This window comes from Oncorhynchus mykiss, chromosome 8 (genome assembly GCF_013265735.2).
Source record: "Oncorhynchus mykiss isolate Arlee chromosome 8, USDA_OmykA_1.1, whole genome shotgun sequence".
Classification (NCBI taxonomy): domain Eukaryota; kingdom Metazoa; phylum Chordata; class Actinopteri; order Salmoniformes; family Salmonidae; genus Oncorhynchus; species Oncorhynchus mykiss.
This window is the reverse complement of record NC_048572.1, coordinates 44,605,637-44,633,600: the sequence shown is the minus strand read 5'-3', so window position 1 is coordinate 44,633,600 and position 27,964 is coordinate 44,605,637. Positions and strand designations below refer to the sequence as shown.

The 27,964-nt window shown below is 40.6% G+C and overlaps 1 protein-coding gene across 2 annotated transcripts in view; it reads right to left on the bottom strand.

The window, feature by feature from the left end:
* Positions 1-17,259, bottom strand: part of adcy8 (adenylate cyclase 8 (brain)) — a 285,380-nt gene extending 268,121 nt beyond the window's left edge. The window contains exon 1 of one of the 2 annotated variants that reach the window (XM_021612605.2): positions 15,314-17,259. In XM_021612605.2, coding sequence (XP_021468280.2) covers positions 15,314-16,183 — 870 coding nt within the window. In that variant the 5' untranslated portion in view covers positions 16,184-17,259. The remainder of the gene's footprint in view (positions 1-15,313) is intronic. The other variant, XM_021612604.2, reaches the window with a different exon arrangement.
* Positions 17,260-27,964: the final 10,705 nt, after the last annotated feature.

The following is a 27,964-nucleotide window of genomic DNA, read 5'->3' as shown; positions in this document are numbered from 1 at the left end:
CTATATCCACAGTAAAATGAGTCCTATATCGACATAACCTGAAAGGCCACTCAGCAAGGAAGAAGCCACTGCTCCAAAACCGCCATAAAAAAAGACAGACTACGGTTTGCAACTGCATGTGGGAACAAAGATTGTACTTTTTGGAGAAATGTTCTCTGGTCTGATAAAATAAAATTAGAACTGTTTGGCCATTATGACCATTGTTATGTTTAGAGGAAAAGGGGGGAGGCTTGCAAGCTGAAGAACACAATCCCAACCGTGAAGCACGGGGGTGGCAGCATCATGTTGTGGGGGTGCTTTGCTGCAGGAGGGACTGGTGCACTTCACAAAATAAATGGCATCATGAGGAGGAAAAGTACGTGGATATATTGAAGCAACATCTCAAGACATCAGTCAGGAAGTTAAAGCTTGGTCGCAAATGGGTCTTCCAAATGGACAATGACCCCAGGCATACTTCCAAAGTTGTGGCAAAATGGCTTAAGGACAACAAAGTCAAGGTATTGGAGTGGCCATCACAAAGCCCTGAACTCATTCCTATAGAAAATGCGTCGACAGAACTGAAAAAGCATATGCGAGCAAGGAGGCCCACAAATTTGACTCTACACTAGCTCTGTCAGGAGGGATTGGCCAAAATTCACCCAACTTATTGTGGGAAGCTTGTGGAAGGCTAAACGTTTGACCAAATTAAGTAATTTAAAGGAAATGCTACCAAATACTAATAGAGTGTATGTAAACTTCTGATCCACTGGGAATGTGATGAAAGAAATCAAATCTAAAATAAATCATTAACTCTACTATTTATCTGACATTTCACATTCTTAAAATAAAGTGGTGATCCTTACAAGGATTAAATGTCAGCAATTGTGAAACTGAGTTTAAATGTATTTGGCTAAATTGTATGTAATCTTTCGACTTCAACTGTTGGTAATAGGGTGCTATTTAGGATGCAGACATTTACAGTGCCTTCTGAAACTATTTAGACCCCTTGACCTTTTCCAGAAGTTTTATTCTAAAATTGATTAAATAAATGAAAAATCCTCAACCTACACACAATGCCCCATAATAACGAACGGAAAACAGGTTTAGATTTAAATACAGGTTTAAATACCAATAAAACAAATGGAAATACCTCATTTAAGTATTCAGACCCTTTGCTATGAGACTCGAAATTGAGCTCAGGTACATCTCGTTTCCATTGATCATCATTGAGATGTTTCTACAACTTGATTGGAGTCCAACTGCGGTAAATTCAATTGAATGGACATGATTTAGAAAGGCACACCTGTCTATATTAGGTCCCACAGTTGACAGTGCATGTCAGCGCAAAAACAAAGCCATAAGGAATTGTCCGTAGAGATCCGAGACCGGATTGTGTCGGGGCACAGATCTGGGAAAGGGTACCAAGAAATCTCTGCAGCATTAAAGGTCCCCAAGAACACAATGGCCTCCATCATTCTTAAATGGAAGAAGTTTGGAACCACCAAGACTCTTCCTAGAGCTGGCCACACCGAGAAATTGGGGGAGAAGTGCCTTGGTCAGGGAGGTGACCAAGAGTCCTATTGTCACTCTGACATAGCTCCTCTCTGGAGATGTGAGAACCTTCCAGAAAGACAACCATCTCTACAGCATTCCACCAATCAGGCCTTTATGTTAGTGGCCAGACGGAAGCCACTCCTCAGTCAAAGGCAAATGACAGACCACTTTTGGTTTGCCAAAAGGCACCTAAAGACTCAGAACATGAGAAACAAGATTGAACTCTTTGGCCTGAATGCCAAGCGCCACGTCTGGAGGAAACCTGGCACCATCCTTACGGAGAAGCATGGTGGTGGCAGCATCATGCTGTGGGGATGTTATTCAGCGGCAGGGACTGGGAGACTAGTCAGGATCATGGCAAAAATGAACGGAGAAAAGTGCAGAAAACCTGCTCCAGAACACTCAGGACCTCAAACTGGGGCGAAGGTTCACCTTCCAACAGGACAACGACCCTAAGCACACAGCCAAGACAACGCAGGAGCGGCTTTGGGGGGGACAGGTCTCTGAATGTCCTTCAGGCACAGCCAGAACCCGGGCTTGAACCCGATCGAACATCTCTGTCCAGCAACTCTAACCTGATAGAGCTTGAGATGATCTGCAGAGAAAGAATGGGAGAAACTCCCCAAATACAGGTGTGCCAAGCATGAAGCATATACCCAAAAAGACTCAAGGCTGTAATCGCTGCCAAAGGTTCTTTAACAAAGTACTGAGTAAAGGATCTGAATACTTATGGAAGGGAACACCCCCCTGAAATGTACAAAAATGAATGGGAAGTCATTGGCACTGTCCAATACCACTCAATTCGGCGTCGTTTCATTCAAAGTTGATTGCAAAATGCCAAGTGCCCTCCACGGTGATTTTTCATATTGCAAATGTAACACAAGTCAAGACCCAAAAGTAAAATTTTGAAAGACTGAACATTTTTTCAAAAACTTATCACCCCCTTAAAAAAGTGCTTTCTGGACCGTTTTTTCAAAATTCTTTAGATTTTTGTGTCAATTACACATGTATAAGAACTGTATCAATATACTTGTCATATTTTATTTTTTACTTGTGCATAAGGCACATGTTTTGTCCATTTGCAATATGATTTCATAGGAAGTCAAAAGTCACTTTCTTTTTTTGGCCAAATGCAATATGGAAGATTTGAAAGTGCCAAATCAGGATGTTATGTCCATTTGCCATGTACCATCACGAATTTGACATGCTCAGAAATACTGCAGAAATGCAAAATTGACTGGCCTGATGAACTCGGGATGGCCAGGCAGTGATAGTGGTTCCTCTCCATCGCTCGTTGTGTTGATTTCATCATGTTCATTTGGTGCTGTTTTTCACTGTTGAATCATATTGCAAATGCACGTGCATTTGCAATATGTTTCAATGGGCATTTACCATCACAAATTTGTAATGCTCAAAAATAATGCAGGAATGCGAAATTGACTGGCCCGATGAACTCGGGATGGCCGGGCAGTGATTCTTGTTCCTCTCTATTGCTTGATTTCAGAATGTCACTTTGGTGATGGTACCTCACTTTTTAAACATATTGCAAATGGACAAAAGTCACCAGCAAGTCACCGTCCATCAGTCAATTAGATATCAATTGACACCAAACCCACTTTTTCCAACTCGTTTAGAAGCCAACTATCACATACTTCAGAGCTGGCCCAAAATTCACAGCGCCTTCTGTTCAAACCATAATAAAAACGTAAAACACGTAGTTACGTTCTAGCTGCGGGTCCAGTTCTGACATTATGTGTAGGCCTAGGTAAGGCGACCCCAAATCCCAAGTTTCGGCTCGATAAGTCATTTGGTGCCCGAGCAAGACCTTAACCTTTCTGATCTCCCCATCCCGGATCCGGGATCGTGAATACAGACTCAAGCTCATTACCATAACGCAACGTTAACTATTCATGAAAATCGCAAATGAAATGAAATAAATATGCTAGCTCTCAAGCTTAGCCTTTTGTTAACAACACTGTCATCTCAGATTTTCAAAATATGCTTCTCAACCATTGCAAAACAAGCATTTGTGTAACAGTATTGATGGCTAACGTAGCATTTAGCATTAGCATTCAGCTGGCAACATTTACACAAAAAAACAGAAAAGCATTCAAAAAAATCATTTACCTTTGAAGAACTTCAGATGTTTTCAATGAGGAGACTCTCAGATAGCAAATGTTCAGTTTTTCCTGAAAGATTATTTGTTTAGGACAAATCGCTATTCATGAAAATCGCAAATGAAATGAAATAAATATGCCATCTCTCAAGCTTAGCCTTTTGTAAACAACACTGTCATCTCAGATTTTCAAAATATGCTTCTCAACCATAGGAAAACAATCATTTGTGTAAAAGTAGCTAGCTAGAGTTAGCATTTCGCGTTAGCATTTAGCGTTAGCATTAGCGTTAGCATCCAGCACGCAACATTAACAAAAACATAAAAGCCTTCAAATAAAATAATTTACCTTTGAAGAACTTCTGATGTTTTCAATGAGGATACTCTCAGTTAGATAGCAGATGCTCAGTTTTTCCAAAAAGATTCCTTGTGTATTAGAAATAGCTCCGTTTTATACATCACATTTGGCTACCAAAAAAAAATCCATAAATTCAGTCCTCAAAACGCAAACTTTTTTCCAAATTAACTCCATAATATCGACTGAAAACATGGCAAACGTTGTTTAGAATCAATCATCAAGGTGTTTTTCACATATCTCTTCATTGATACATCGTTCTTGGACACATGCTTTCTCCCCTGAATCAAATGGTAAAGTAGAAGCAGCTGGCAATTGCGCACCGAATTCGACGCAGGACACCAGGCGGACACTTGGAAAATGTAGTCTCTTATGGTCAATCTTCCAATGATATGCCTACAAATACGTCACAATGCTGCTAAGACCTTGGGCGAACGACAGAAAGTGTAGGCTCATTCGTTGCGCAATCACAGCCATATAAGGAGAGAATGGAAAACAGAGCTTCAGAAATTCTGCTAATTCCTGGGTGATGCATCATCTTGGTTTCGCCTGTAGAATGAGTTCTGGGGCACTTACAGACAAAATCTTTGCAGATTCTGAAACTTCAGAGTGTTTTCTTTCCAAAACTGTCAAGAATATGCATAGTCGAGCATCTTTTCGTGACAAAATATCGCGCTTAAAACGGGAACGTTTTTTATCCAAAAATGAAATAGCGCCCCTAGAGCTCTAACAGGTTAATTGGTGCTGAAAATCCACTTTTTTCCATGCCTTACTACGGGGTCCTTGAATGAGCTATCGGACAGAAACGTTGGGGTCCGTCTATATAGGCTGAGGCGGTTGCAATGCACCTAGTCTTGCGACTCTGGGACATTTCTAAATGTCGTCATTTTCGTAATGGTCAAACTGAATTGAAGTCATTGCAAATGTACAAGGCTGTTTTTCGGTCTGAGAACTGTCTAGAGCCACATAACACACCACACACTATCGACCTGAGCTCTAGAACAGGTTTCTAAAGTTTCAGAACTCTAGGTCTGACGGTTCTTTAATTGTTTGAACAAAGGTAACTATTGCAGGCACTGTCTGTCTCTACGCACCACACTGTGTCCCTCTGTCCAAGCTGTGTGTGAGTTTTTCTTGGAAATTTTATGGGAGAAATTACTGATTTACAGTTCATGAGGGTTGCCTAATCGCACATATGAAGTTTTGGAAAGATGTGACTTTTATAACCCTTCGAAACAGCCCCTATGACACCTATTATGGCACTTCCGGTTGGCACAGGAAGCTAAAAGTAAACACATCCTCATTGGGGTATGCTTTTACAGAATCCTGAGTTTTAAGTCTATACGTTAAGAACTGACTAATTTACACAGGGTTGAATTCACTATTTCTATCAAACATCAGTTTGGGTATGGAAAAACACTTTTAGGGTGATTTTAACCACTTCCGGTTGCTTCAGGAAGCTTAGAATCGACACAGGTAGACCTCATAGTGGCCTGATGGATTGTCATCGAAGACAGGTTCATAAGGCAATATTAACCCACATAGACTAGGTTGAATTTAGGGGAGCAGGCAATGTATTCCTATAAGGAAAGATGTCATTGTAATCTGTGAGATCAAAGAAAATTATTTACTGTTAAGGGTTAATGCCACACGGGCAAGGTTAGGCTTGCAAAGATTGGGAGGACCTCAGGAACGTTCCTGAGGTCGAATTGTGCTTCTCACCTTCACTGTCACCCAAAAGCAAATGACATTTAGGGCCAGGCTTCATTTTGGGCCTACTTTTTTCACGGTCGCTGCACTCAGAGCGAGCTACGGTCAAGCGGGGCATCTCGTTGAACTCGGCACGGCCTTGAGAGTATGGAAATGCCATTGCAGGCTCTGTGTGTCTTTAAGCACCGCACTTTGTCACTACATCCTTGATGTGTGTGTGTGTGTGTGTGTGTGTGTGTGAGAGAGCTTTTCTTTGACATTTGTTGGGAAAAATGACTGATTTACACTTCATGAGGGTTGCTTAATCACACATATGAAGTTTTAAAAAGATCTGACCTTTTTAACCCTTCGAAACAGCACCTATGACACCATTTTAAGGCACGTCCGGTTGGCATAGGAAGCTGACCGTGAATACATATCCTCATTGGGGTAGGCTCTTACAGAATCCTGAGTTTTAAGTCTTTATGTTTAGAATTGACTGATCTACACAGATTTGAATGCAGTGATTTTCAAAATTGCAGATTATGTATATCAAAACACTTTTAGGGTGAATTTAATCACTTCCGGTTGCTTAAGGAAGCTTAGAATCAACACAGGTAGACCTCATAGTGGCCTGATGGATTGTCATCGAAGACAGGTTCATACGGCATTCATAACCCACATAGGCTTCAGGTTGAATTTAGGGTTGCAGGCAATGTATTCCTATGGGGAGAGAAGTCAGTGAAAACTGTTTGATGTAGACACCTTCTTTTAATTGTCAAGGTTAGGCTTGCACAGATTGGGAGGACCTCAGGAACGTACCTGAGGTCAAATTGTGCTTCTCACCCTAACGGTTATCTCACTGTCACCCAAAAGCAAATGACATTTAGGGCCAGGCTTCATTTTGGACCAACTTTTTCTCATGGTCGCTGTGCTTAGACCGAGCGAGCTATGGTCAAGAGGGGCATCTCGTTGAACTCGGCACAGCCTAGAGATTATGGTAATGCCATTGCAGGCTCTGTGTGTCTTTAAGCACCGCACTTTGTCACTCCATCCTTGCTGTGTGTGTGTGTGAGGTTTTTCTTTGACATCTGTTGGGAGAAATTACTGATTTACAGTTCATGAGGGTTACCTAGTCACACATATGAAGTTTTGGAAAGATGTGACTTTTTTCAACAACTTCGAAACAAGCACTGTGACCCCAATTAAAAGCCCTTCCGGTTGGCACAGGAAGCAATAAGTAAAGAAATATCTTGCTTGGGGTATGCTCTTACAGAATCCTGAGTTTAAAGTCTTTATGTTAAGAATTGACTGATCTACACAGGGTTGAAGGCAGTCATATTCACCTTTGCAGGTTATGTACATCAAAACACCTTTTGGGTGAATTTAACAACTTCCGGCTGTTCCAGGAAGCTTAGAATCGACACAGGTAGACCTCATAGTGGCCTGATGGATTGTCATTGAAGACAGGTTCATAAGGCATTATTAACCCACATAGGCTCCAGGTTGAATTTAGGGGAGCAGGCAATGTATTCCTATGGGGAGAGAAGTCATTGTAATCTGTGAGATCAAACAACCCTGTTTAACTGTTAATGCCACATGGTCAAGGTAGGCTTGCACTGATCAGGTGACCTTAGGAACATTCCTGTGGTTGAATTGTCCTTCTAAACCTAACGATTCCGCCGCTGTCCCCCAAAAGCCTCCTGAAATTTAGGGCCAGGCTTCATTTTGAGCCTGCTTTTTTCACGGTTGCTGCACTCAGAGCGCGCTACGGTCAAGCGGGGCGTCTCGTTGAACTCGACACGGTCTGGGGACTATGGTGGTGCCCATTTTTAGTGTTGATCCCTCTCTGTTAAACATATTGCAAATGTACAAAGGCAACTAGCAAGTCAGTGTCCATCAGTCAATTAGATGTAATTCTGACACCAAACTGATACCATCTGACACCAAACCCACTTTTTCCAACTCGTTTAGAAGCCAACTATCACATATTTCAGAGCAGGCCCATAATTCACAGCGCCTTCAGTTTAAAACATCATAAAAACGTAAAACACATAGTTACGTTCTAGCTGTGGGTCCAGTTCTGACATTGTGTACGCCTATGTGAGGTGACCCCGAATCCCAAGTTCCGGCTCGATCAGTCATTTGGTGCCCGAGCAAGACCTTAATTGGTGCTGAAAATCCACTTTTTTCCATGCCTTGCTACGGGGTCCTTGAATGAGCTATCGGACAGAAACGTTGGAGTCCGTCTCTATGGGCCGAGCCGGTTTCAGTGCACCTAGTCTTGCGACTCTGGGACTTTTCTAAATGTCGTAATTTTCGTAATGGTGAAAATGAATTGAAGTCATTGCAAATGTGCGAGGCTGTTTCTCGGTCCGAGAACCTTCTAGAGCCAGATGAACAGCACAACAATGGGACGAAGGATCTCATAACGGTATCTCTGTGCATTACAATTGCTATCAATAAAATGCAATTGTGTTTGTTGTCCGTAGCTTATGCCTGCCCATAGCTTATGCCTGCCCATATCATAACCCCACCGCCACCATGGGGCACTCTGTTAACAACAGAAAACCACTCCCCCACACAATGCCATACACGTGGACTGCGGAGGCCAGTTGGACATACTGCCAAATTCTCTGAAACAACATTGGAGGCGGATTATGGTAGAGAAATGAGAATTCAATTATCTGGCGGACATTCTTGCAGTTAGCATGCCAATTGCACGCTCCCTCAAAACTTGAGACATCTGTGGTATTGCAAATTTTAGAGTGGCCTTTTATCGTTCCTGTGTAATGATAATGCTATTTTGTCACACTCTGACCATTATTTGCTTGGTCTGGGTGTGATATGAGTGGGCATTCTATGTTGCATGTCTAGTTAGTCTGTTTCTATGTGTTTTGGCCTGATATGGTTCTCAGTCAGAGGCAGGTGTTTGTCATTGTCTCTGATTGGGAACCATATCTAGGTAGCCTGTTTTGTATTGTGGTTTGTGGGTTATTGTCTGATGTTGCATGTTAGCACTCAGTTTCTATAGCGGTTACGTTGTCTGGTTAGTTTATTTTGTTTGTTTAGTGTACTTCGTGTTTTTTTCGTCTAGAATTAAAAGTATTCACACCACGCTGCGCTTTGGTCTCCTCAAAACGACGAAAACATATTTAATCAGCTTCTTGATATGCCACACCTGTCGGGTGGATGGATTATCTTGGAAAAGGAGAAATGCTCACTAACAGGGTTGTAAATAAATTTGTGCACAAAATGAGAGATTTGTTTTTTGTGTATATGGACAATTTCTGGGATCTTTTATTTCAGCTAATGAAACATGGGACCCAAGATTTACATGTTGCAATTATATTTTTGTTAAGTGTAATTACAAACGAAAAGTTGAAATGTCTTGAGTCAATAAGTATTCAACCCCTTTGTTATGGCAAGCTTAAAGTGGAACTGAAAGCATTTCAGCAACATTAAATCTTATTCAAATCTGTTCTTATACACCCCAAGGAAAAATGACACTTTTTGTTTAGATATGGTCATTTTCACAAATGTATAGAATGTTTGGGAATGACGTATAGTAAGGCATTTGTGAACATTCTATAGCAATAGAGTGGGAAAGAGGCGGTGCGTTTGGACAATTAAGTCACTTTAGTAAATACAACTGGATCAAAACATGTGGTTAATACCATTCCAGCCATTACTATCAGCCGTCCTCCCCTCAGCACCCTCCACCTAATCATCCCTAGCTTCAAATTGGCTCTTTCATCCCCCTTCCTCTCCCCTGTAACTATTCCCCAGGTTGTTGCTGTAAATGAGAATGTGTTCAGTCAACTTAGCTTAAATAAGGGTAAAATACATTTAAAAGACTGTTGTACACTCAGCGTATATGAGGCTAATCATTACACTCAATTCTGTACATGCCTTGTGCTGACATGAAATTGCTTAGTGCAAATCCAACCCTTGTTATCTAGGTAGTGAAATGTCTGGAAGTAGGGGAAGATGGGATCCTTAGCTTCAACATACACATCTACTACCACCAAAAATTAATGTCAGATACTTTTTTCCCCAGAAGGTCTGAGTGGCACTTGGAAATGCTACTGTGATAATGAAGATGGTTTGCATAAGACGACATAGTACAGTACGTTTACAATATCATAAACAATAGTATTTTATATTGGTTTCAAATTGAATTGTATATATTCTTACAGTTTTAAGGGGGCACTTTTGTCATAACGACAAGGTGAAGGTGTCCTCTACTCAAATGGCACAACAGAATCATTCAGATTGACCAAATCACAGCATATGACTACCATCTTGTATAACTGAGGGATGTTTCCTTTAATATATTATTTTATGTTTCCTTTTATAAGGACAAAGTAGTAGAAGTAGAAACTTCTGCGTCGCTCATCTTCACAGTGGCAATCCAGTCGACATGGGTGTCTTGATAGAGGTCAACTGGTGAACCTACAGTACATAAACACATGAGAAGCAGACCTGATGTCAGAATATCACTTCTTCAGGTCACCTATCCCATCAGGGCTCTTGATTGTTTGCTTGTGTTTAATTCACTAAGGTGTTTAAGTGTCATAAAAAGATCAAATCTATTGTTGGGATGAAACAACCAATAGTCAACACAGCAGGTTGTCATATCTCATTGAGGCCTTTGTCCTATTCTGTAATGTCCATACATTTTCCCACCTCTTATGAATAAAGTTCTCAACAAATTAGTATTGTTTCTTGGGACAATAATGTCTTCCTCCAGGCTATATGGACGTCATATTGTACAATTTGTCTCCAGCCTTTGCAAAATGAATGTCAGATTTGACTTTTCGAAGCAGGCTAGCAGAACTTGCGCATAAGGTTAGGGTTAAGAAAAGGGTTAGGGTTAGCTCAAATGCAAAAAAAATACTTTTGCCATTAATTTTACAAAAGCTGTATCCCTTCTAGCAATGGCCCCTTTCATAGGCCTAGATTTATATTGATCTGTCGTCAGTGTCAGCAGAATAGGCCTATACTACCGTATTAAAAAATATTCTGCTAATGTCTCCAGTCATGTAGTGTAGCCACATTTTTCGCATGCAAAGGAAATGTCTCTGATATAGCCTATAGGCCTATGCCACTAAACACTCATTAATAGCAAACATTATGATCCAATCTACTCATCACATTAGGAATAGTAGGTTTTCATCAGTCTGCAAATTTGATGATCGATGCATACAATCCTTTATTATAAAAGGTGCATTTTTATTGTGAGAAAATTGCTTCCCCAAAACTTAAGTCTTACTCTATGTAAGAGACACATGCTAATAGCTAGACTACAAGCTATCTATCTAGCTAACTTAGTCTTGTCGTTTACACCTGGTTAGCATAATAGTTACACTAAACTCAAAATGGATCAGACTTACCAGTGATGAAACAATCGGAGTAGAACCTGTACTGACAGCTTTCTGAGTGCTGGTCTTGACGGGCAAAAGGTTCTTGTCTTATCTCCTTGGTGTTTCATGATTGCAGGTAATCATGTTGTCTTTCCTGCCTCGTTAGAGCAGCCAAATAATGCACAGAAATTGACCGTGGTGATGAATTAACTCATTTTAGGCACTGTTATCATGCAGCTTGGGGTAGCCACTCAGCTGTTGTTGTTGAAAGAATTGATGCGGTGGTCTTTCAACATGGCTGTCAGGAGGCGTACGTCAACTGCAACCCTTCTATTGTTGTTTACATCTCCACAGCAGTTAGCAATTAATGCACTGTAGGCCTACTTCTAGGAAAGTATACATTCTGTTCATTCATTAGTCATTGTGCAATGAGAACGCAATAGTGGAGAGATATTGTGTAGTGTGAAACTAACGTACCGGTACACAATATTTAGGTAGTAACCTTACATCCCGGTTGCCATGTCTAGCCGCACTATCTGATAACTTTGAACTATAGACCCCCCATTTTAGTTTGAGCTCAGAGCGATACAAGTGGACCAACCCTTTCCCTGACAGCATTGTCAAATCATCACAGATATTCATATGACTAAGGGGAGAGCTAACCCAATGCAAACTTCATTAAGGAGTCAGCAGCCCTTTCCTGCAGTCAAATGACCAAATCACCCTCTAGTGACCTCATGGGTGGAATGTTAATATTTTTCATAAAATCTGGTGTTTCTATGTGAAACAGTTTTGTTATACTTCAGTCTTCTGTGATGTACATAGTGTAATATTGGGATGTAAACTCAAAATGTAATACATTTCTATTCTTCATCTGACATGGCACAATGTCTCCTTTTTTTTAAGCCCATAACCATGTGTGTGAGGTGTATACTTTTGTTCCAAAGTAGATTTAAGTATCAAGAAACCCTCTGTGTGACTGATTAAGCCCACTGCAGTAAGTACAAATCATTATGCATTACTAATATTCAGACACACAGCTATCTGGGATAAAAATGCCTTTTTGCAAGTGTAGTGTCTATTTGGCATTAAGTTTGATGATAACGCAAGTAAAGATACAACAAAAAAAACAGGTTAAAATCCTTTAAATGAGTGACTCATGTATTGCAATGTTTTCATGATGGGATTTAATTTAAACCGCCATTGACATGAGTTTAGTGTATCTCCTAAATTTGCATAAATATGACCTTTATTGATCTCCAAAACAGCCTGATATTGAAGCACCTGTCCCAGGAAAAAGCATTGCACATTTATTAGGTCATAAACGCCAGTAGGGGGCACTAAACCGTTGGAGAGGATGTAATTTATTAAAAGCAACACTTTCAGCACCTGTGGACTGGAGTGGACAGCGACCGGAGCTGAAGCTATATGAATGGCCAGATTTGGATATGGAAAGCCATTTTAACATATATTCATTGATTTCTTTTATATCAATAATTGAATTTGTTCATATAAAAAAGTATTTATCGTTATAAAAGCAAGAACATTTATGTAAAAAAAATCAACTATATATATATATATATATATTTTTTTTTTTTTCTTTCAATAAAACATTCTATGATAATGACCTTCATGGGGGCAGGATTACATGTGCATGCTCCAACAGACTGGAATACACAGGTGAGCAACATGGCCGCATGTGGAGAAAATCTTTGCTATGCATCTGTGATCCACTTCTTTATAAATCACGCAATACTTAATTGACATTCAAGGCACTTAAAGATCATTGGGTTTCAGTCTAAAATAATGCTTATTATATATTATTTATTGATATAAAGAAAATATATATTGATACAAAAATTCAAATAACATATGTTTAAACGGCTTTAATTAGATTTTACACTAAGAGAATCTGATATTTACAAATTGGTGCTTGAAATAGACCAGAGCTGTGTTCGGGTACCCATAACAACATACTGTATACTACATAATTCACGAGTGTATATACTACATATTAAACTCAGCAAAAAAATAGAAATATCCCTTTTTCAGAACCCTGTCTTTCAAAGATAATTCGTAAAAATCCAAATAACTTCACAGATCTTCATTGTAAAGGGTTTAAACACTGTTTCCATGCTTGTTCAATGAACCATAAACAATTAATGAACATGCACCAGTGGAACGGTCGTTAAGACATTAACAGCTTAAGCAATTAAGGTCACAGTTATCAAAACTTAGGACACTAAAGAGGCCTTTCTACTGACTCTGAAAAACACCAAATGAAAGATGCCCAGAGTCCCTGCTCGTCTGCGTGAACGTGCCTTACATTGCAATGTCCGTACTGTGAGACGCCTAAGACAGCACTACAGGGAGACAAAACGGACAGCTGATAGTCCTCGCAGTGGCAGACCACGTGTAACAACACCTGCACAGGATCGTAACATCCGAACATCACACCTGTAGGACAGGTACAGGATGGCAACAACAACTGCCCGAGTTACACCAGGAACGCACAATCCCTCCATCGGTGCTCAGACTGTCCACAATAGGCTGGACTGAGGGCTTGTAGGTTTGTTGTAAGGCAGGTCCTCACCAGACATCACCGGCAACAACGTTGCCTATGGGCACAAACCCAGCATCGCTGGACCAGACAGGACGGGTAAAAAGTTAACTTCACTGAACCGTCGCGGTTTTGTCCCAACCGTGGTGATGGTCGGATTCGCGTTTATCGTCGGAAGGAATGAGCGTTACACCGAGGCCTGTACTCTGGAGCGGGATTGATTTGGAGGTAGAGGGTCTGTCATGGACCGGGAACTTGCAGGTGCCTTGGTGGAAGAGTGGGGGTAACATCTCACAGCAAGAACGGGCAAATCTGGTGGAGTCCATGAGGAGGAGATGCAGCTGTCAGATACTGACTGTTGATTTTGACCCCCCCCCCCTTTGTTCAGGGACACATTATTCAATTTCTGTTAGTCACATGTCGGTGGAACTTTTTCAGTTTGTCTCAGTAGCTGAATGTGTTATGTTATGTTATGTTCATACGAATATTTACACATGTTAAATTTGCTGAAAATAAACGCAGTTGACAGTGAGAGGGTGTTTCTTTTTTTGCTTATATACTATTAGTTCATTTTATCGGTATCGTTTCAGTTGAGCGTACTAGAGCTTCGCCTGTCTGCAGGAAGTTGATGCTGTTTTACGATTTTGGGTGTGTTTGAATTTACAATCTGGAGTACCAGAGCGTGCTCTGGCCGTTCGTAAATCCTGGGCGTTGTCAGAATGTCCATTTGTAAATTCAGAGCATTTCGCTCTCAGAAAGTTCAAAGCACACACTAGACACTATGGCCGAGGAGTAGGGTTGATCCGAGCGTACTGACCTCACAACGGCAGTCAAGCACCCAAGCTAACTGGCTAACATTGACTAGCTACTTCCTTAGCAGAACTGGTTAGGCTGTTTTCATGTTATTCAGAGCATTGGGGATTGTAACTGTGCTGCTGGCAACAATTTAATTACGTTTACTGACACCGGTCATATTCAACGGGTGTTGAGCGTTTGTAAATTCATCAGTTATTCTGTGCGAGAGTGCTCTGAAATCGAAGTAGATAGACATCATTAACAATGTCCATTGAAACGCACAACGACTATTCCACTTAGCTAAGAATGATGTCAATAAACGTTGGGTAGTTAGATAGTTAATATACTGCCTGGCAAGTTTGATGTATTAGTAGCCAACTAACATTCGCTAACTAGCTAACATACCAGTACATACTTCTGTAATGCTATGCGATTCGTAAGGATAGCGTAGCTAACAAATTGTCAGCCAACATAACATGTAACGTTACTTTATTACATTTCTCAACATTGTCTTAACATTTGTCGTAATTAGTTAAAGCAATGAATGTATCCGCTCTCGTCTGCATATTTTCTGCCATTTTATTGAAATCTGAAAATGTTGTGAAGCCATGCCCATTTTCTGAAGAATTGCATTATGGAAATAGTCCAGTTCGTATGAGTATTCGAACACAGCTCAGGTTTTTGTAATACCACTTACTGTCTAAATAATATTAAACTAGGTCTAGTCTAGAATGCTCAGTCGACTATGATATGTGAAAGACAACTGTTAAAATAGGATGATAATGCCTAATCTACATGCGCGGTGACCACATTGCGATTGACTTATAAAACATACATTTTCATTTCATTCAAAAAGTGTAGGGAGGAAACAGGTGGAGTAGACTTATTCCTATGTCACATACCTGATTTGTGGAGAGCTGTGCATTTGGGGAGATGAATAGCTGTACAACAATGTGGAGTGTTGAGGTGGCCAAACCAGCCAGAATAGCCCAAGTGAGAGGCAAGGGAAGCATACTGTAAGTGGCAAAGAGGGTGAAAAGCACGTATCCGACTCCATCGCCCAAGAGTCCGTAGCCCAATCCAGCCGCCAAAATCTGCGTGGCCATGACCACCCACGTCACCACGCCGCTGTATTGCAGATAGCTGTGAGAGGTCATGTCTTTTCGGACTACCACTAAGGCACAAATGACCACTTCGATGCCAGTAAAAAAGCCCAAGAGCATTCCTTTGATGGGATCCATTGGCGAAGACGCAAGAGTTAAATGTAAAACCAACAGGGTTAGTTTGGTCACCACATCCAAAATGTTCATCACCACCACCGATTTGCGCCGCTGGCCCAAAAAGTAGCGTTGGTACAGACACTCGAGGTCCCGAGATTTGAAAGAATTACGTAGAGTGGGGAATATTACGCCTCTGTATGTGTAGCCCCAGTTCAAGAAAAAGTCTGAGTTGCTCGGAGCGCAATCGATTTGGAGAAATCCTAGGTCACTGCTCGCACGCTCAGGGAAGACTTTGGTTCCCCCATTGTTGTGTCTGTCGCCTACCGAGGTTCTACCCGCAGACTGTTTCCGTAGGCTTTGGTCGTAGTGCTCATCTGGTGTGATGCCTTTCGCTTCGCTCTGCTCATGGATGAACCTTTGCTCAGTGATGTGTCGAACCGCGTTCTGCCACAACAACCTTTTGGGTCGCGTGCTGCTGTTGCTGGTTGGCGTCCTGTTGATGGTGTAGAGTTCTTCGCTTGCACTGGAACATCGAACTTCAGACAATTCCATTGTTTTCAACGTGGTTGGTGATCTGCTTTCTAGATGTTAGCCAAGCTCAGCGAATCTGGGGACATGTCTTGTGCACATCGAATCGAGCTGGCATGGTTTCCTTGGGGTGTGTCGAGCTGAATTGAAAAAGTGCACTTGTTGGTCATTGTCACGCACCCAGCAGTCACGTAAAAATTCAAGAAGTGGTCTCTTGAATAAAGATAATTTTCATCACTGTCAATGCAGCTCAATCGCACATGCATAATGAATTAGGCAAGGTGTCAGAAACTACAGTGCCTGCCACCATGTGCCAACGGTCCACACCATTATAACATCTGCAAAATGAACAGTATTCACATCCCAAAAAAAGCTAGTTTAACACACCTGTGCACTCATGTTTGCATATGAGAGGACACAGAATATAGATAATGCTGTAATATTGTTGACAGGTATACAAGTGTGCTTGCCTCATGCGTCTCTAACGCAGCATGTCCTGCTCCTGGTTTTTCCATTCGTTTAACAATGAGTGTTTCATGGAATGAAACCGAAATCTTGAAGCATATTTTGTTTTTCCTTACATTAAGGTAATGGTCTCGCGTGCCCAGTCAGCTGAAGAGTGGAATGAATATAGTCCAGGATTTCCGTAATCTTCAACATTACCAGACGCGTCGCCTGAATGATTTGGCATCACATTGAGAGGCTCTGATGAGAATAGATCAACGTCGAGAGCTGGAGACCCTACGCGCAACGCGCCCCTCCCCCATCATCATTTCGGGGTTGGTGGATGAATGCAACACCTGGTGAAAGAAGCGTCGGATGGCGGGAGAGCCAGAAGAAGACGCAACTCTGCCTACAGCAACAGCTGCAGTCTGCGTCTTTCCAGTTGAATATAATTCCTCCGTTCAATTTAGATTATAAACACCAACGAAATGGGGCTTTACCCAGCAGAAATCTGACGGTTTCCAAAATAGGATCGGTAGGCTTTGGGAAAAGAATGTCGCCCAGTATTTCCTCGTGTGGTTGATTTGATACTAAGGCTGAGTGTGCAGTGTATGAAATACATTTGCAGAACGCAAAGCTGCTGGTCAGTGGAGGTAGGGCGAAGCAAGTCATATGTGTCTAGCTGACGTCAGACCATCCTCTCTCTCTATTGCGTTCCTTTTGTCTCATCTGACTGCTGCAGCAACAGACATAAGGCACTGACTGCAAAGCAAGTGGAGCGAAGCGGAAAGGATTAGGGCAAGAATTGAGGAGCAGACTGGAAGGGAAAAAACAACGTGTAAAAATAAGTATCAATTCTACTCTTCCCATTTGTCATGGGATTAGGCGAGGCTAGGTGTGATGAGTCCCCTACAAAAATGAAAAGAGGATTTATTGATAACATGTATTCTAATTTATATTATTATATTCTAATATTTTAGATTATATTCAATACGTATGAGGACAGATGTGATTAAATAGATGCGAAATTATATATCACTCACAAACCTAATCCTGGCTGTGATGATGATATCAATAGAGGGAAGAAACAATAGCAGTTGGCCTAACGCTAATACATGCCTACAATTTGCCCTAGAATCCGACAAGTCACAACTAATGCATGATGTGTGAGAAATAATTTATTATCAGGGTGTCAATATCAGGATATGGGGATGAAAGTGTCTGCGAGTTGAGCAATAAAGTGAGTCATCTCTCCCTCATTGTCCCCACCTCCCTTTCTATAGATACATTGGAATATGTACATATTGTGACTTCAGGTCTGTGTAGTGCGTGTGTTCAGGAGAAGCTCCTAGTTATTGAGGGGCTATTTTGGTTCATCTCTAGGATAGGATGTCACACTTGCTGTGAATACACAGGACGGGTGGCACATCAATTAAATTATGCCAAAAATGGCCAATTAATGGGCTTCCGTTATTGGCTGCCACTTCTGTTTGCTTAGAATGTGTGTGTGTGAGACGTCACAGACGTTTTGAAGGAGAGAAAGATTGTGTGTGTTTGGGCATATGTGTTATGGTGTGTTTTTTTTTACGTCAGCTACTCATTTCCTTATAGAAATATGGAGGAGATATTGTATGTAGGGCTGTGGCGAAGTCAGCAGGCAACGATCATGGAAATAACAGCCAGTCTCACGGTAATTGATTAATAATTAACATAAACAGGTTTAGCATCTCTGGGCTTCAATGCATAGCCTACAAGCCACTGATGCAGACCTTTGGAACACCTAAATTAATGTAATAAATCCATTATTTATTTTAGTCAGGTCCAAAGAAACATTAGGATTTTAAGAAAATGCAGCCTATTTCAGAAGAATGTTAGGCCTTGATCTGGCTATGCCAAATGGCTGTGGGATACATTAGTTAATTTAGCAGACAATATTTTCTTACAATTATTTTATAGTTAGAAGAATACAATTGTACATAGCTGAATAAAATAGAAAGGATATGTTTCCAAAATGATTTTCAGCTATTCTGTGTTGAGCGGTTAACAAAGTGATAATTTGAAACAGGTCTATATGCTTAATTTTGAGTTGTTTGTGCAGCTTTAGTTGTGATACCAACTTTAAGCTATATGTTTTGATTTCTAAAACATTCTAAGGCTGCATGATGCAAATCTAATGATTATTTGAAAAAAGTTGCATGAAAGCCATGTGTTCTGCTCTGTGTCTTGCGCAGGCTGCACACACTTCATCAGTCTCTTTCACAATTTGACAAGCACTTGATAATATTCTCACCCATCAGACTATTCTCAATGTAATCTAGTCTTTACATATAGCCTACTAATGTAGACTGTGTGAAATTATTTTTTATTTAGAATGGCCCACAAAATATATCATGTTATCAGTAGCCTGCACTCAAATAGAGAATGGAGGCTATCTGAAGTTACGTTTTTAAATATGCCAGGTAGGCAACACCGGTTATAAAGCGGATTAATGTGCTTAATTTAAAGGAAAGTTGAGAAATAAATATAGTGGGCCTAGCTTATAGAAAGTTGATGGGATCTTCCTCTTTTTAAGTGCTTAATATAAGGAAAGTTGAGAAATAAATATAGTAGGCCAAGCCTATAGCTGATGGGATCATCCTTTTTTTAATAGAGGCCCATCAAAACTCTTTTCTCATGCAATTACATAGCAGAGCCTCTAGAAATGTTAACCACGCAAATCTCTCTTGGACAAGCTAGCGTTGACACCAAACACACAATTAATTCAAACTTTTAGTAAAATTCACAATGTGAAAAATGAATGTAGGAAAAACCATTGGAACCATTGACGTGTTTTTATGGGTATTATGACACGTCCACTGTGGCAGACTATACATAACAGAAATAGTATCTAATTTACATAAGTATTCACACCCCTGAGTTACAGCTTTGTACATCTGGATTTGGGGACTTCCTCCCATTATTCATTGTAGATTTTCCTAAGCTCTGTTATTAAGTTAGATGGGGAGCGGCGGTGAACAGCAATCTTCAAGTCTTTCCTCAAATTGTCAATGGGCTTTGACTGGGCCACTCAAGGACTTTCAGATTCTTATAATGATGCCATTCCAGTGTTGCTTTGGCTATATGCTTGGGGTCATTGTCTTGTTGGAACATAAATCTTTGCCCCCACTCCAAGGTAATTTGCACCCTGAAGCAGGGTCTCATCAACGATTTGCCTGTATTTGACTCCGTTCAATATTCCCTCTACCCTTACCAGTCTCCCAGTCCCTGCCGCTGAAAAGCATCCCCTATAGCATGATGCAGCCCCCACCATGCTTCACAGTAGGAATGGTGTTAGACTGGTGATGAGTTGTGCCTGGTTTTATCCAGATATAGCGCTTTATATTCAGGCCAAACAGTTCAATTGTTGTGTCATCAGACCTCAGAGTTTTTTGAAGACCTTTTTGCAAAGTCCAGGTGTGCTGTCATGTGCCTTTTTCTCAGGAGTGGCTTCCATCTGGCCACTCTCCAATAAAGCCCAGATTGGTAAATTGCTGTAGAGACTTTTGTCCTTCTGGCAGGTTCTCCCATCTCAGCCAAGGAACTATAATAATTACATCATAATAACAGCATCTCTGTTTTGTTGCCATCCATTTCTTTACATCTGAAACACAGGCTTCCAGGGTAGGCAGTTTTGGGGTTTCACCCTGTTTCATCGAAATGCACAGATGTGTGTCATCTGCATAGAAGTGAAAGGTGACAATGTGTTTCCGAATGATATTACCAAGAGGTAGCATATGTAGTGAAAACAATAGTGGTCCTAGAACTCAACCTTGAGGAACACCGAAACGTACCATTGATTTGTCAGAGGACAACCATCCACAGAGACAAACTGAATCTCTACTGCACTTGCTGCCACTGTTTTGATTACCAAAAGTTATATTTTTAGAACGAGCAGCGTGCAGCTGACGAGTGTTCGATGACACAAGCATAGGGAAAATGCAACAAGCACAAATGCGACAAGTGAAAACAAATGATCTAACTGGAGATAGCTAGCTAGCATAATGTCACAAGCATGAGGAACTCGCCAATAACTTGAGTAAGACTTGACTTGATCAGATGGTGACAGGCGTCCCAGCAGGGTCAGACAGCTAGGGAAGACCAGTCTACGTAGCTCAGGTGCATTTTGCAATAGGCTTATATTAACAATATCAGTGAATGATACAAAGTTCTATCTTGAGTTGATGGGTAGACCTACAGCAGCTTAAAGTTAGTCTGGGATCTGGGAATAATGGTCATTACAATTATGGAAACATTGATTCTAGTCTTGGATAATATAATGTGTAAATCTACACCAAGGTAATTCTTTGTCATACATAATTCTAGGATGATGATCGGGTCTCAGCAGGGTCAGCCAGTCAGGGAAGACCAGTCTGTGATGAAGGTGAGGTGAACACTTTATTCTCTCTGTGCAGCAAACACTGGACAAGTCAGAAGCTATTTTAACTGACAAACCTCCAAAATTAATTTCCAAACTGTATCAAGAGTTGATCGAGGCTTTTGTTGATGACACAAAACATGTAAAACAAAAATGTGAGGAATACCTGGAGAAAGCTATTGATGATGATGATGGAATGGATACAGATATGTTTGAATGCCCAGACATACATTACTGCAGTTTAAGGCCATCCATAGAACATACTACAGTTGAAGTCGGAAGTTTACATACACCTTAGCCAAATATATTTCAACTCAGTTTTCACAAAGTAGATGTCCTAACCAACTTGCCAAAACTATAGTTTGTTGAGTGGTTGAAAACAAGTTTTAATGACTCCAACCTAAGAATATATAAACTTCCGACTTCAACTGTATATGCCAGTGAAACTGAATTACATACACTCAGAAATGTATTTCCTTTGCTGGAGGTGTAAAAACTAAAGGGGGCATATTTGCATATGTTATGGTCTTGTGAAGGCTGGCTGAATTCTGGAAAAGACCATATTCTTTTTTGGGGGTGTGTTGGTTTGGGGCCCTGCAGGGTACCCCTAAGGACAGGACAGGGCGACCCAGCTATATTGTGTGCAAGTAAAAATAGCTCTACAGTACTATTAGTCCTACGAAATTAATTATATGGAGCATTTGTTGTCATGCTGGTTTAAAGGATTTGGAGACAGGCACAGCAATACATCATCTGGGTTTTTAATACACCCAAAACAAACACATATACAAAACACTGGGATGTGCCCAATCAAAAGATTGAGGGGAAACCTTGTAGAAGACATGGGACGGGATGAGACCCGTAATTCACTATGCACAAAACAAGCTGAGACAACGCCTGTGCTGCGTGTGTAAGTTTGTTTATTCCATGTGTATCTCTGAGTTGTTTTTTGTGGCGCACTATTTTGCTTTATCCTGGCCAAGTTGCAGTTGTAAATGAGAACTTGTTCTCAACTGGCCTACCTGGTTAAATAAAGGTGATTTTTTTTTCTTTCTTTGTAATGGCTGTTGGTGGAAGAAGATGAGGACCAAAGCGCAGCGTGGTACGTGTTCATATTATTTTATTGACATTGAACACTAAATACAAAAATGACAACTGAAACTGTTCTGTCTGGTACAGACACAAAAACAGAAAACAACTACCCACAAAAACCCAGTGGGAAAAAGCTACCTAAGTATGGTTCTCAATCAGAGACAACGATAGACAGCTGCCTCTGATTGAGAACCACACCCGGCCAAAGTACAAAGAAATCCAAAACATAGAAAATTAACATAGAATGCCCACCCTAGTCACACCCTGGCCTAACCAAAATAGAGAATAAAAGCCTCTCTATGGCCGTGACATTCTTTAAACACATAGGTCCTTACACAACCAACATACATGGGAAAAATAATCGACAAGACCATTTTGAAAGAAGGGCACACTTATACAATTACTAATCAAGGAAATGGGGACCAGGTGTGGGTAATGACACAGTTCTAGACAGCTGTTTCTGTATGTTACTGTATATTTGAGGTTGGTGTTTATTTAGTGAAGGAGTAGCCTCCTTCACTCATGCCGCCAAACATACCCTCGTAAAACTAACCCTCACTACATATCCGTCGTAAAACCCACTGGCTCCAGGTCATCTATAAGTCTTTGTTAGGTAAAGCCCCGCCTTATCTCAGCTCACTGGTCACCATAGAAACACCCACCCGTAGCACGCTCTCCAGCAGGTATATTGCACTGGTCACCCCCAAAGCCAACACTCCCTTTGGCCACCTTTCCTTCCAGTTCTCTGCTGCCAATGACTGGAACGAATTGCAAACATCTCGGAACCTGGAGTCTTATACTGTATCTCCTTCTCTAACTTTAAGCATCAGCTGTCTGAGCAGTTGACCTATTACTGTAACTGTACACAGCCAATCTGTAAATTGCACACCCGACTACCTCATCCCCATATTATTACTTACCCTTTTGCTCTTTTGTGTCCCACTGCTTTGCTTTATCTTGGTCAGGTCGCAATTGTAAATGAGAACTTGTTCTCAACTGGCCTACCTGGTTAAATAAAGTTGAAATAAAAAACATCTGACCTTTCCCTTGTGAATAAAAAAAAAACTAAAAGGTGTGAAACTGGAAGGAAATTGTGATGGGAGAGAGTTGAGTGATTGACTAGACTGGTGGGGGTCGGACGTGCAGGTGGCTCGGGCTGGTCAGCCTGGCTGGTATTTAATATAGAGAATATAAAGTCTGTATTTTTTCAAGAGTTTTTCATTTGTTAGGCTATTGGGGATGCATCACAATATGTATTATTGAATCACCTTTGATCTAGTTCAGTCTTATTGATCTCTTACCTAGCTTGATGACTGTGGCCATTTTTGCCTACTTTTTGTTCTAAATGGAGACAGCATATTGGTTTGTGTAAAATTGCATTAAATTAGCTTTAGATACCCAAAACAATTCTGGGTGAGGACCACCAGACCCCCCCCCCCCCCCGTCAGGTTATGTCCCCCCCTTCTAAAATCGAAGTGAGACTCTCACGAACACATGTACATTGTTTTGCTCTAGGACACCTACAGGCTTCACAAGACTCGTCTGAAGGTCCTCCAAATATCACATTTACAAGTATTCAGACCCTTTGGCAGTGAGTACAGCCTCAGGTCTTCTTGGGTATGACGCTACAAGCTTGGGCTGTCATCTGTCTTTTACTGAGGAGTGGCTTCTGTCTGGCCATTCTACCATAAAGGCCTGATTGGTGGAGTGCTGCAGAGATTGTTGTCCTTCTGGAAGTTTCTCCCATCTCCGCAGAGGAACTCTGGAGCTCTTTCAGAGTGACCATCGGGTTCTTGGCCGATCTCCCCCGATTGCTCAGTTTGGCCGGGCAGCCAGCTCTGGGAAGAGTCTTGGTAGTTACAAAATTCTTCAATTTAAGAATAATGGAGGCCACTGTGTTCTTGGGACCTGCAATGCTACAGAAATGTTTTGTACCCTTCCCCAGATCTGTGCCTCGACATAATCGTGTCTTGGAGCTCTACGGACATTTCCTTCGACCTCATGCATGGCGTGGTTTTTGCTCTGACATTATATATATACAGTGCCTTGCGAAAGTATTCGGCCCCCTTGAACTTTGCGACCTTTTGCCACATTTCAGGCTTCAAACATAAAGATATAAAACTGTATTTTTTTGTGAAGAATCAACAACAAGTGGGACACAATCATGAAGTGGAACGACATTTATTGGATATTTCAAACTTTTTTAACAAATCAAAAACTGTGTGCAAAACTGATAGAGACATACCCCAAGCGACTTACAGCTGTAATCGCAGCAAAAGGTGGCGCTACAAAGTATTAACTTAAGGGGGCTGAATAATTTTGCACGCCCAATTTTTCAGTTTTTGATTTGTTAAAAAAGTTTGAAATATCCAATAAATGTCGTTCCACTTCATGATTGTGTCCCACTTGTTGTTGATTCTTCACAAAAAAATACAGTTTTATATCTTTATGTTTGAAGCCTGAAATGTGGCAAAAGGTCGCAAAGTTCAAGGGGGCCGAATACTTTCGCAAGGCACTGTATATACTTTATATAGACAGGTGTGTGCCTTTACGAATCATGTCCAATCAATTGAATTTACCTCAAGTAGACTCCAATCAAGTTGTAGGAACATCTCAAGGATTATCAATGGAAACAGGATGCACCTGAACCTAACTTCGAGTCTCATAGCAAAGGGTCCGAATGCTTAAGTAAATTTCACTGACCGGATAGATTTGGTTTTATGTAGCAACATTTTATATTGGATAAAAATAGGGACTCGGAGCTAGAAAACGGTATATCTTACACTACAGTTGAGAAACAATTGGAAAGTAATTCTGCTTTGAAAGTTGATAAACTTGTAACCTCACTTTTGAGAAAATGACCTTGAAATGTTTGGGTACCTACTGGAGAGCTCTTCTTTGTCTAAACCCATTCAGCATCATTCACACCACACATCTCTTTATGGGATGATCCGGGCATTCTGTACTAACAACAGCAGTCTAGCTAACGTTGGCTAGCTACTTCCAGACACAAATGAGAGAACATCTCACTCACCATTTTACTTGCCCTAGCAGAGCTGATTTAGGCAGTTTTTATGTTATCCAGAGCGTGGTAACTGCAACTCTGCTGCTGGCAACAATTTACGTTTTTCCCAACATTTACTGGCACTGGCCATATTCACCGGGTGTTGAGCATTCGTAATGTGTCAGTTATTCTGTGCTCTGGCACACTCAGACATCAAAGTAGATAGCGAGAGCGAATTTACCAGCTATGTCTATCAACAGTTGTCGCAGTGATATTCTATTTAAATTGTTACTTGAATAGTAACCATTGTCTCTAGTAACCATTTCCCTTTGTGCTTTTGTCTGTACCCAATAATGTTTGAACCCTGTTTTGGGCTGCTGCCATGTTGTGGTCATGATGTGTTGCTGCCATGCTATGCTGTTGTCTTAGGTGTCTCTTGTCATGATGTGTGTTTTGTCCTTATATTTGTATTTGATATCCCAACCCCCGTATCTGCAGGAGGCCTTTTGCCTTTTGGTAGGTCATCATTGTAAATAAGAATTTGTTCTTAACTGACTTGCCTAGTGAAATAAAGGTTAAATAAAAATACATACAATTAGTAGAGTATTTTGTTAAGACATATTGCAAGCTAGCTAGGTTTTTTTTTTATTACCATAATCCCAACTCATGACATTACTACGCTGCATGAATCTGCAGGTAGCTAACCAACCATGTAGCTAGCTAGACTATCTTACCCATATACGTCATGGATTTCATGGTTTCCTTTAGTTTAAACATGTAATCAGGTGACATCTCCTTAGCTATCATACTCTAATTCCACTGATTTCAATTTCACTGATTTTCCTCCAGAAAATAGAGAGCAACACTTATGCAGTTCTACTACAAGATTTATTTTTTGGGGAAAGCTGCATTAGACAGGATTACCTACACGGAAGCTTGCTATCTCTCAGCATGTCCAGCCCAATCATTATTCATTGATAGTGGGAAGGTTGCTGACTTTTTCTATTGTTAAACCATCTAGGCTAGTAACTTAACCATTTTATTTGTATTTATATATGGTTTACAAGTTTGTTATTAAGGCACATGTTCCATTTAGGGCATTTTGCCACCAAAAAAGTTTACGTTCAAATGGCTCTCCTGTGAAGTAGTGACCCGCGACATACACCTAGCTTCTGAAATGATTAACAAATAAAGTGTCCGTTTTTTTTTTATTTTAATACATTTGCCAGAAATTCTAAACTTGTTCTTGTGTGTGGATTGCTGAGGATTAAAAAAATAAATTTTAGAATATGTCTAACAAAATGTGGTAAAAGTTAAGGGTTCTGAATACTTTCTGAAGGCACTGCATCTCTCTGATATAGGATAGACTCTTCAGAACAACATTTGTTGGGGGGGAGAGCGACTCTGTTCTTCAATGTGTTTGCTTGGACTAAAAGCGGTAAGGCCCAAATAAAATGTTCATGAACTAGTGCCAATATTAATTAGTCACAGATCACAATCCTGCAATAAAGAGGGAAGGGGTTGTGTCTCTAATGTGTCTGTTATTCTGAAATTAACATTTACTTTATGTTTTGTAGTAAGATCTCCAATATGATTAGTATGGATATTTACAATTGCACCTCTTGTCATCTGAAGCATTAAATAGCATTGTTTACATGTTGCTATATGTTCTCAATTTAAAATTATACTAGTAGACAATGTACAGTATATGAGGCAAACCACATAGCAGATTTGCTGACATATGAAATAGTTTAGTGCAAATCCAACCCTACAGTATGAACAGAATGAAAGTAAGAATATTACAATTAGGCTACAGGAGATTAACATTACAGGTAACATATTATGAGCTTAATTTTAGCAATGTTGCTTGCAGTTTTTCCCATAGATAGACAGTACATGGTTGTTCTATGTATCACTGACCCTGGATAAGCTAGAGACTGGGCTAAAACAGCTAACCTTTTACGTCAATAATATGCTGTTTTTATCAGCATTTTGTTGGCTTTACAATCGTGAGAGAAACTGAACTAGCTAGTAGCTTTATACCTAGGTACCTTACAAGGTTAGATGCCTTTTCTCAAATCGAACCTCATTGTGGCTAGCTACTTTCTTGTCCCTCGTGCTAGTCTGAACACAACCAAATATCGTTCCAGAAACGTCAAAATTAAAAATATTGTAATGGCCAGCATTTTAGACCATTTCTTCCCTCTTGCTGCACCTTTAGCTCATCTCGAAATAACAGAGAAACACTGTCCTGCGTCTCTACTACTTTGTCCTTTTTTCGGTTGTTTTATCTCGAGCTCCATATAAACTGCCTGACTGACATCTCACCCCTTCTTCATCGTCGTCCTCCTCATTCGCTGCACTCAATTGCCTGTTTCCACCATGCAACATTTTAGAATGCTATAGATGGGTTGGCTGACAACGTCACTAAAAATGATACGAGCGCAAGATCACTTAGCTAGCAACAATGACAAGAAGCTGCCTTGTGGAAAATCATAAGTGGCTAGCTGTATGTTGTTATTGATACCATATCTACTTTTGAGGTGTTTTGACAGATATGCTAATATGGCTCAATTTAGCTAGCTAGCTACACATCAACTGGAATTATGTATTTGAGACACAACAAGTGCTCATTGTGCAAATGTATTTATGTTTTCAATAAACATTTGGATACTAAATATAGTTTACATATTGTTAACAGTCTAAGCCAACCCTGTCTGTTTTGTTCCACACGTTGGTTTCATTGCTAAACAACCAACCCTTCTATTTACCCATTGAAATGTGCTGCAGCACGCTGGTTTTCACAGCATTTTTCTGTTATTTCGAGATGCAGCAAGAGGGGAGAAATGGG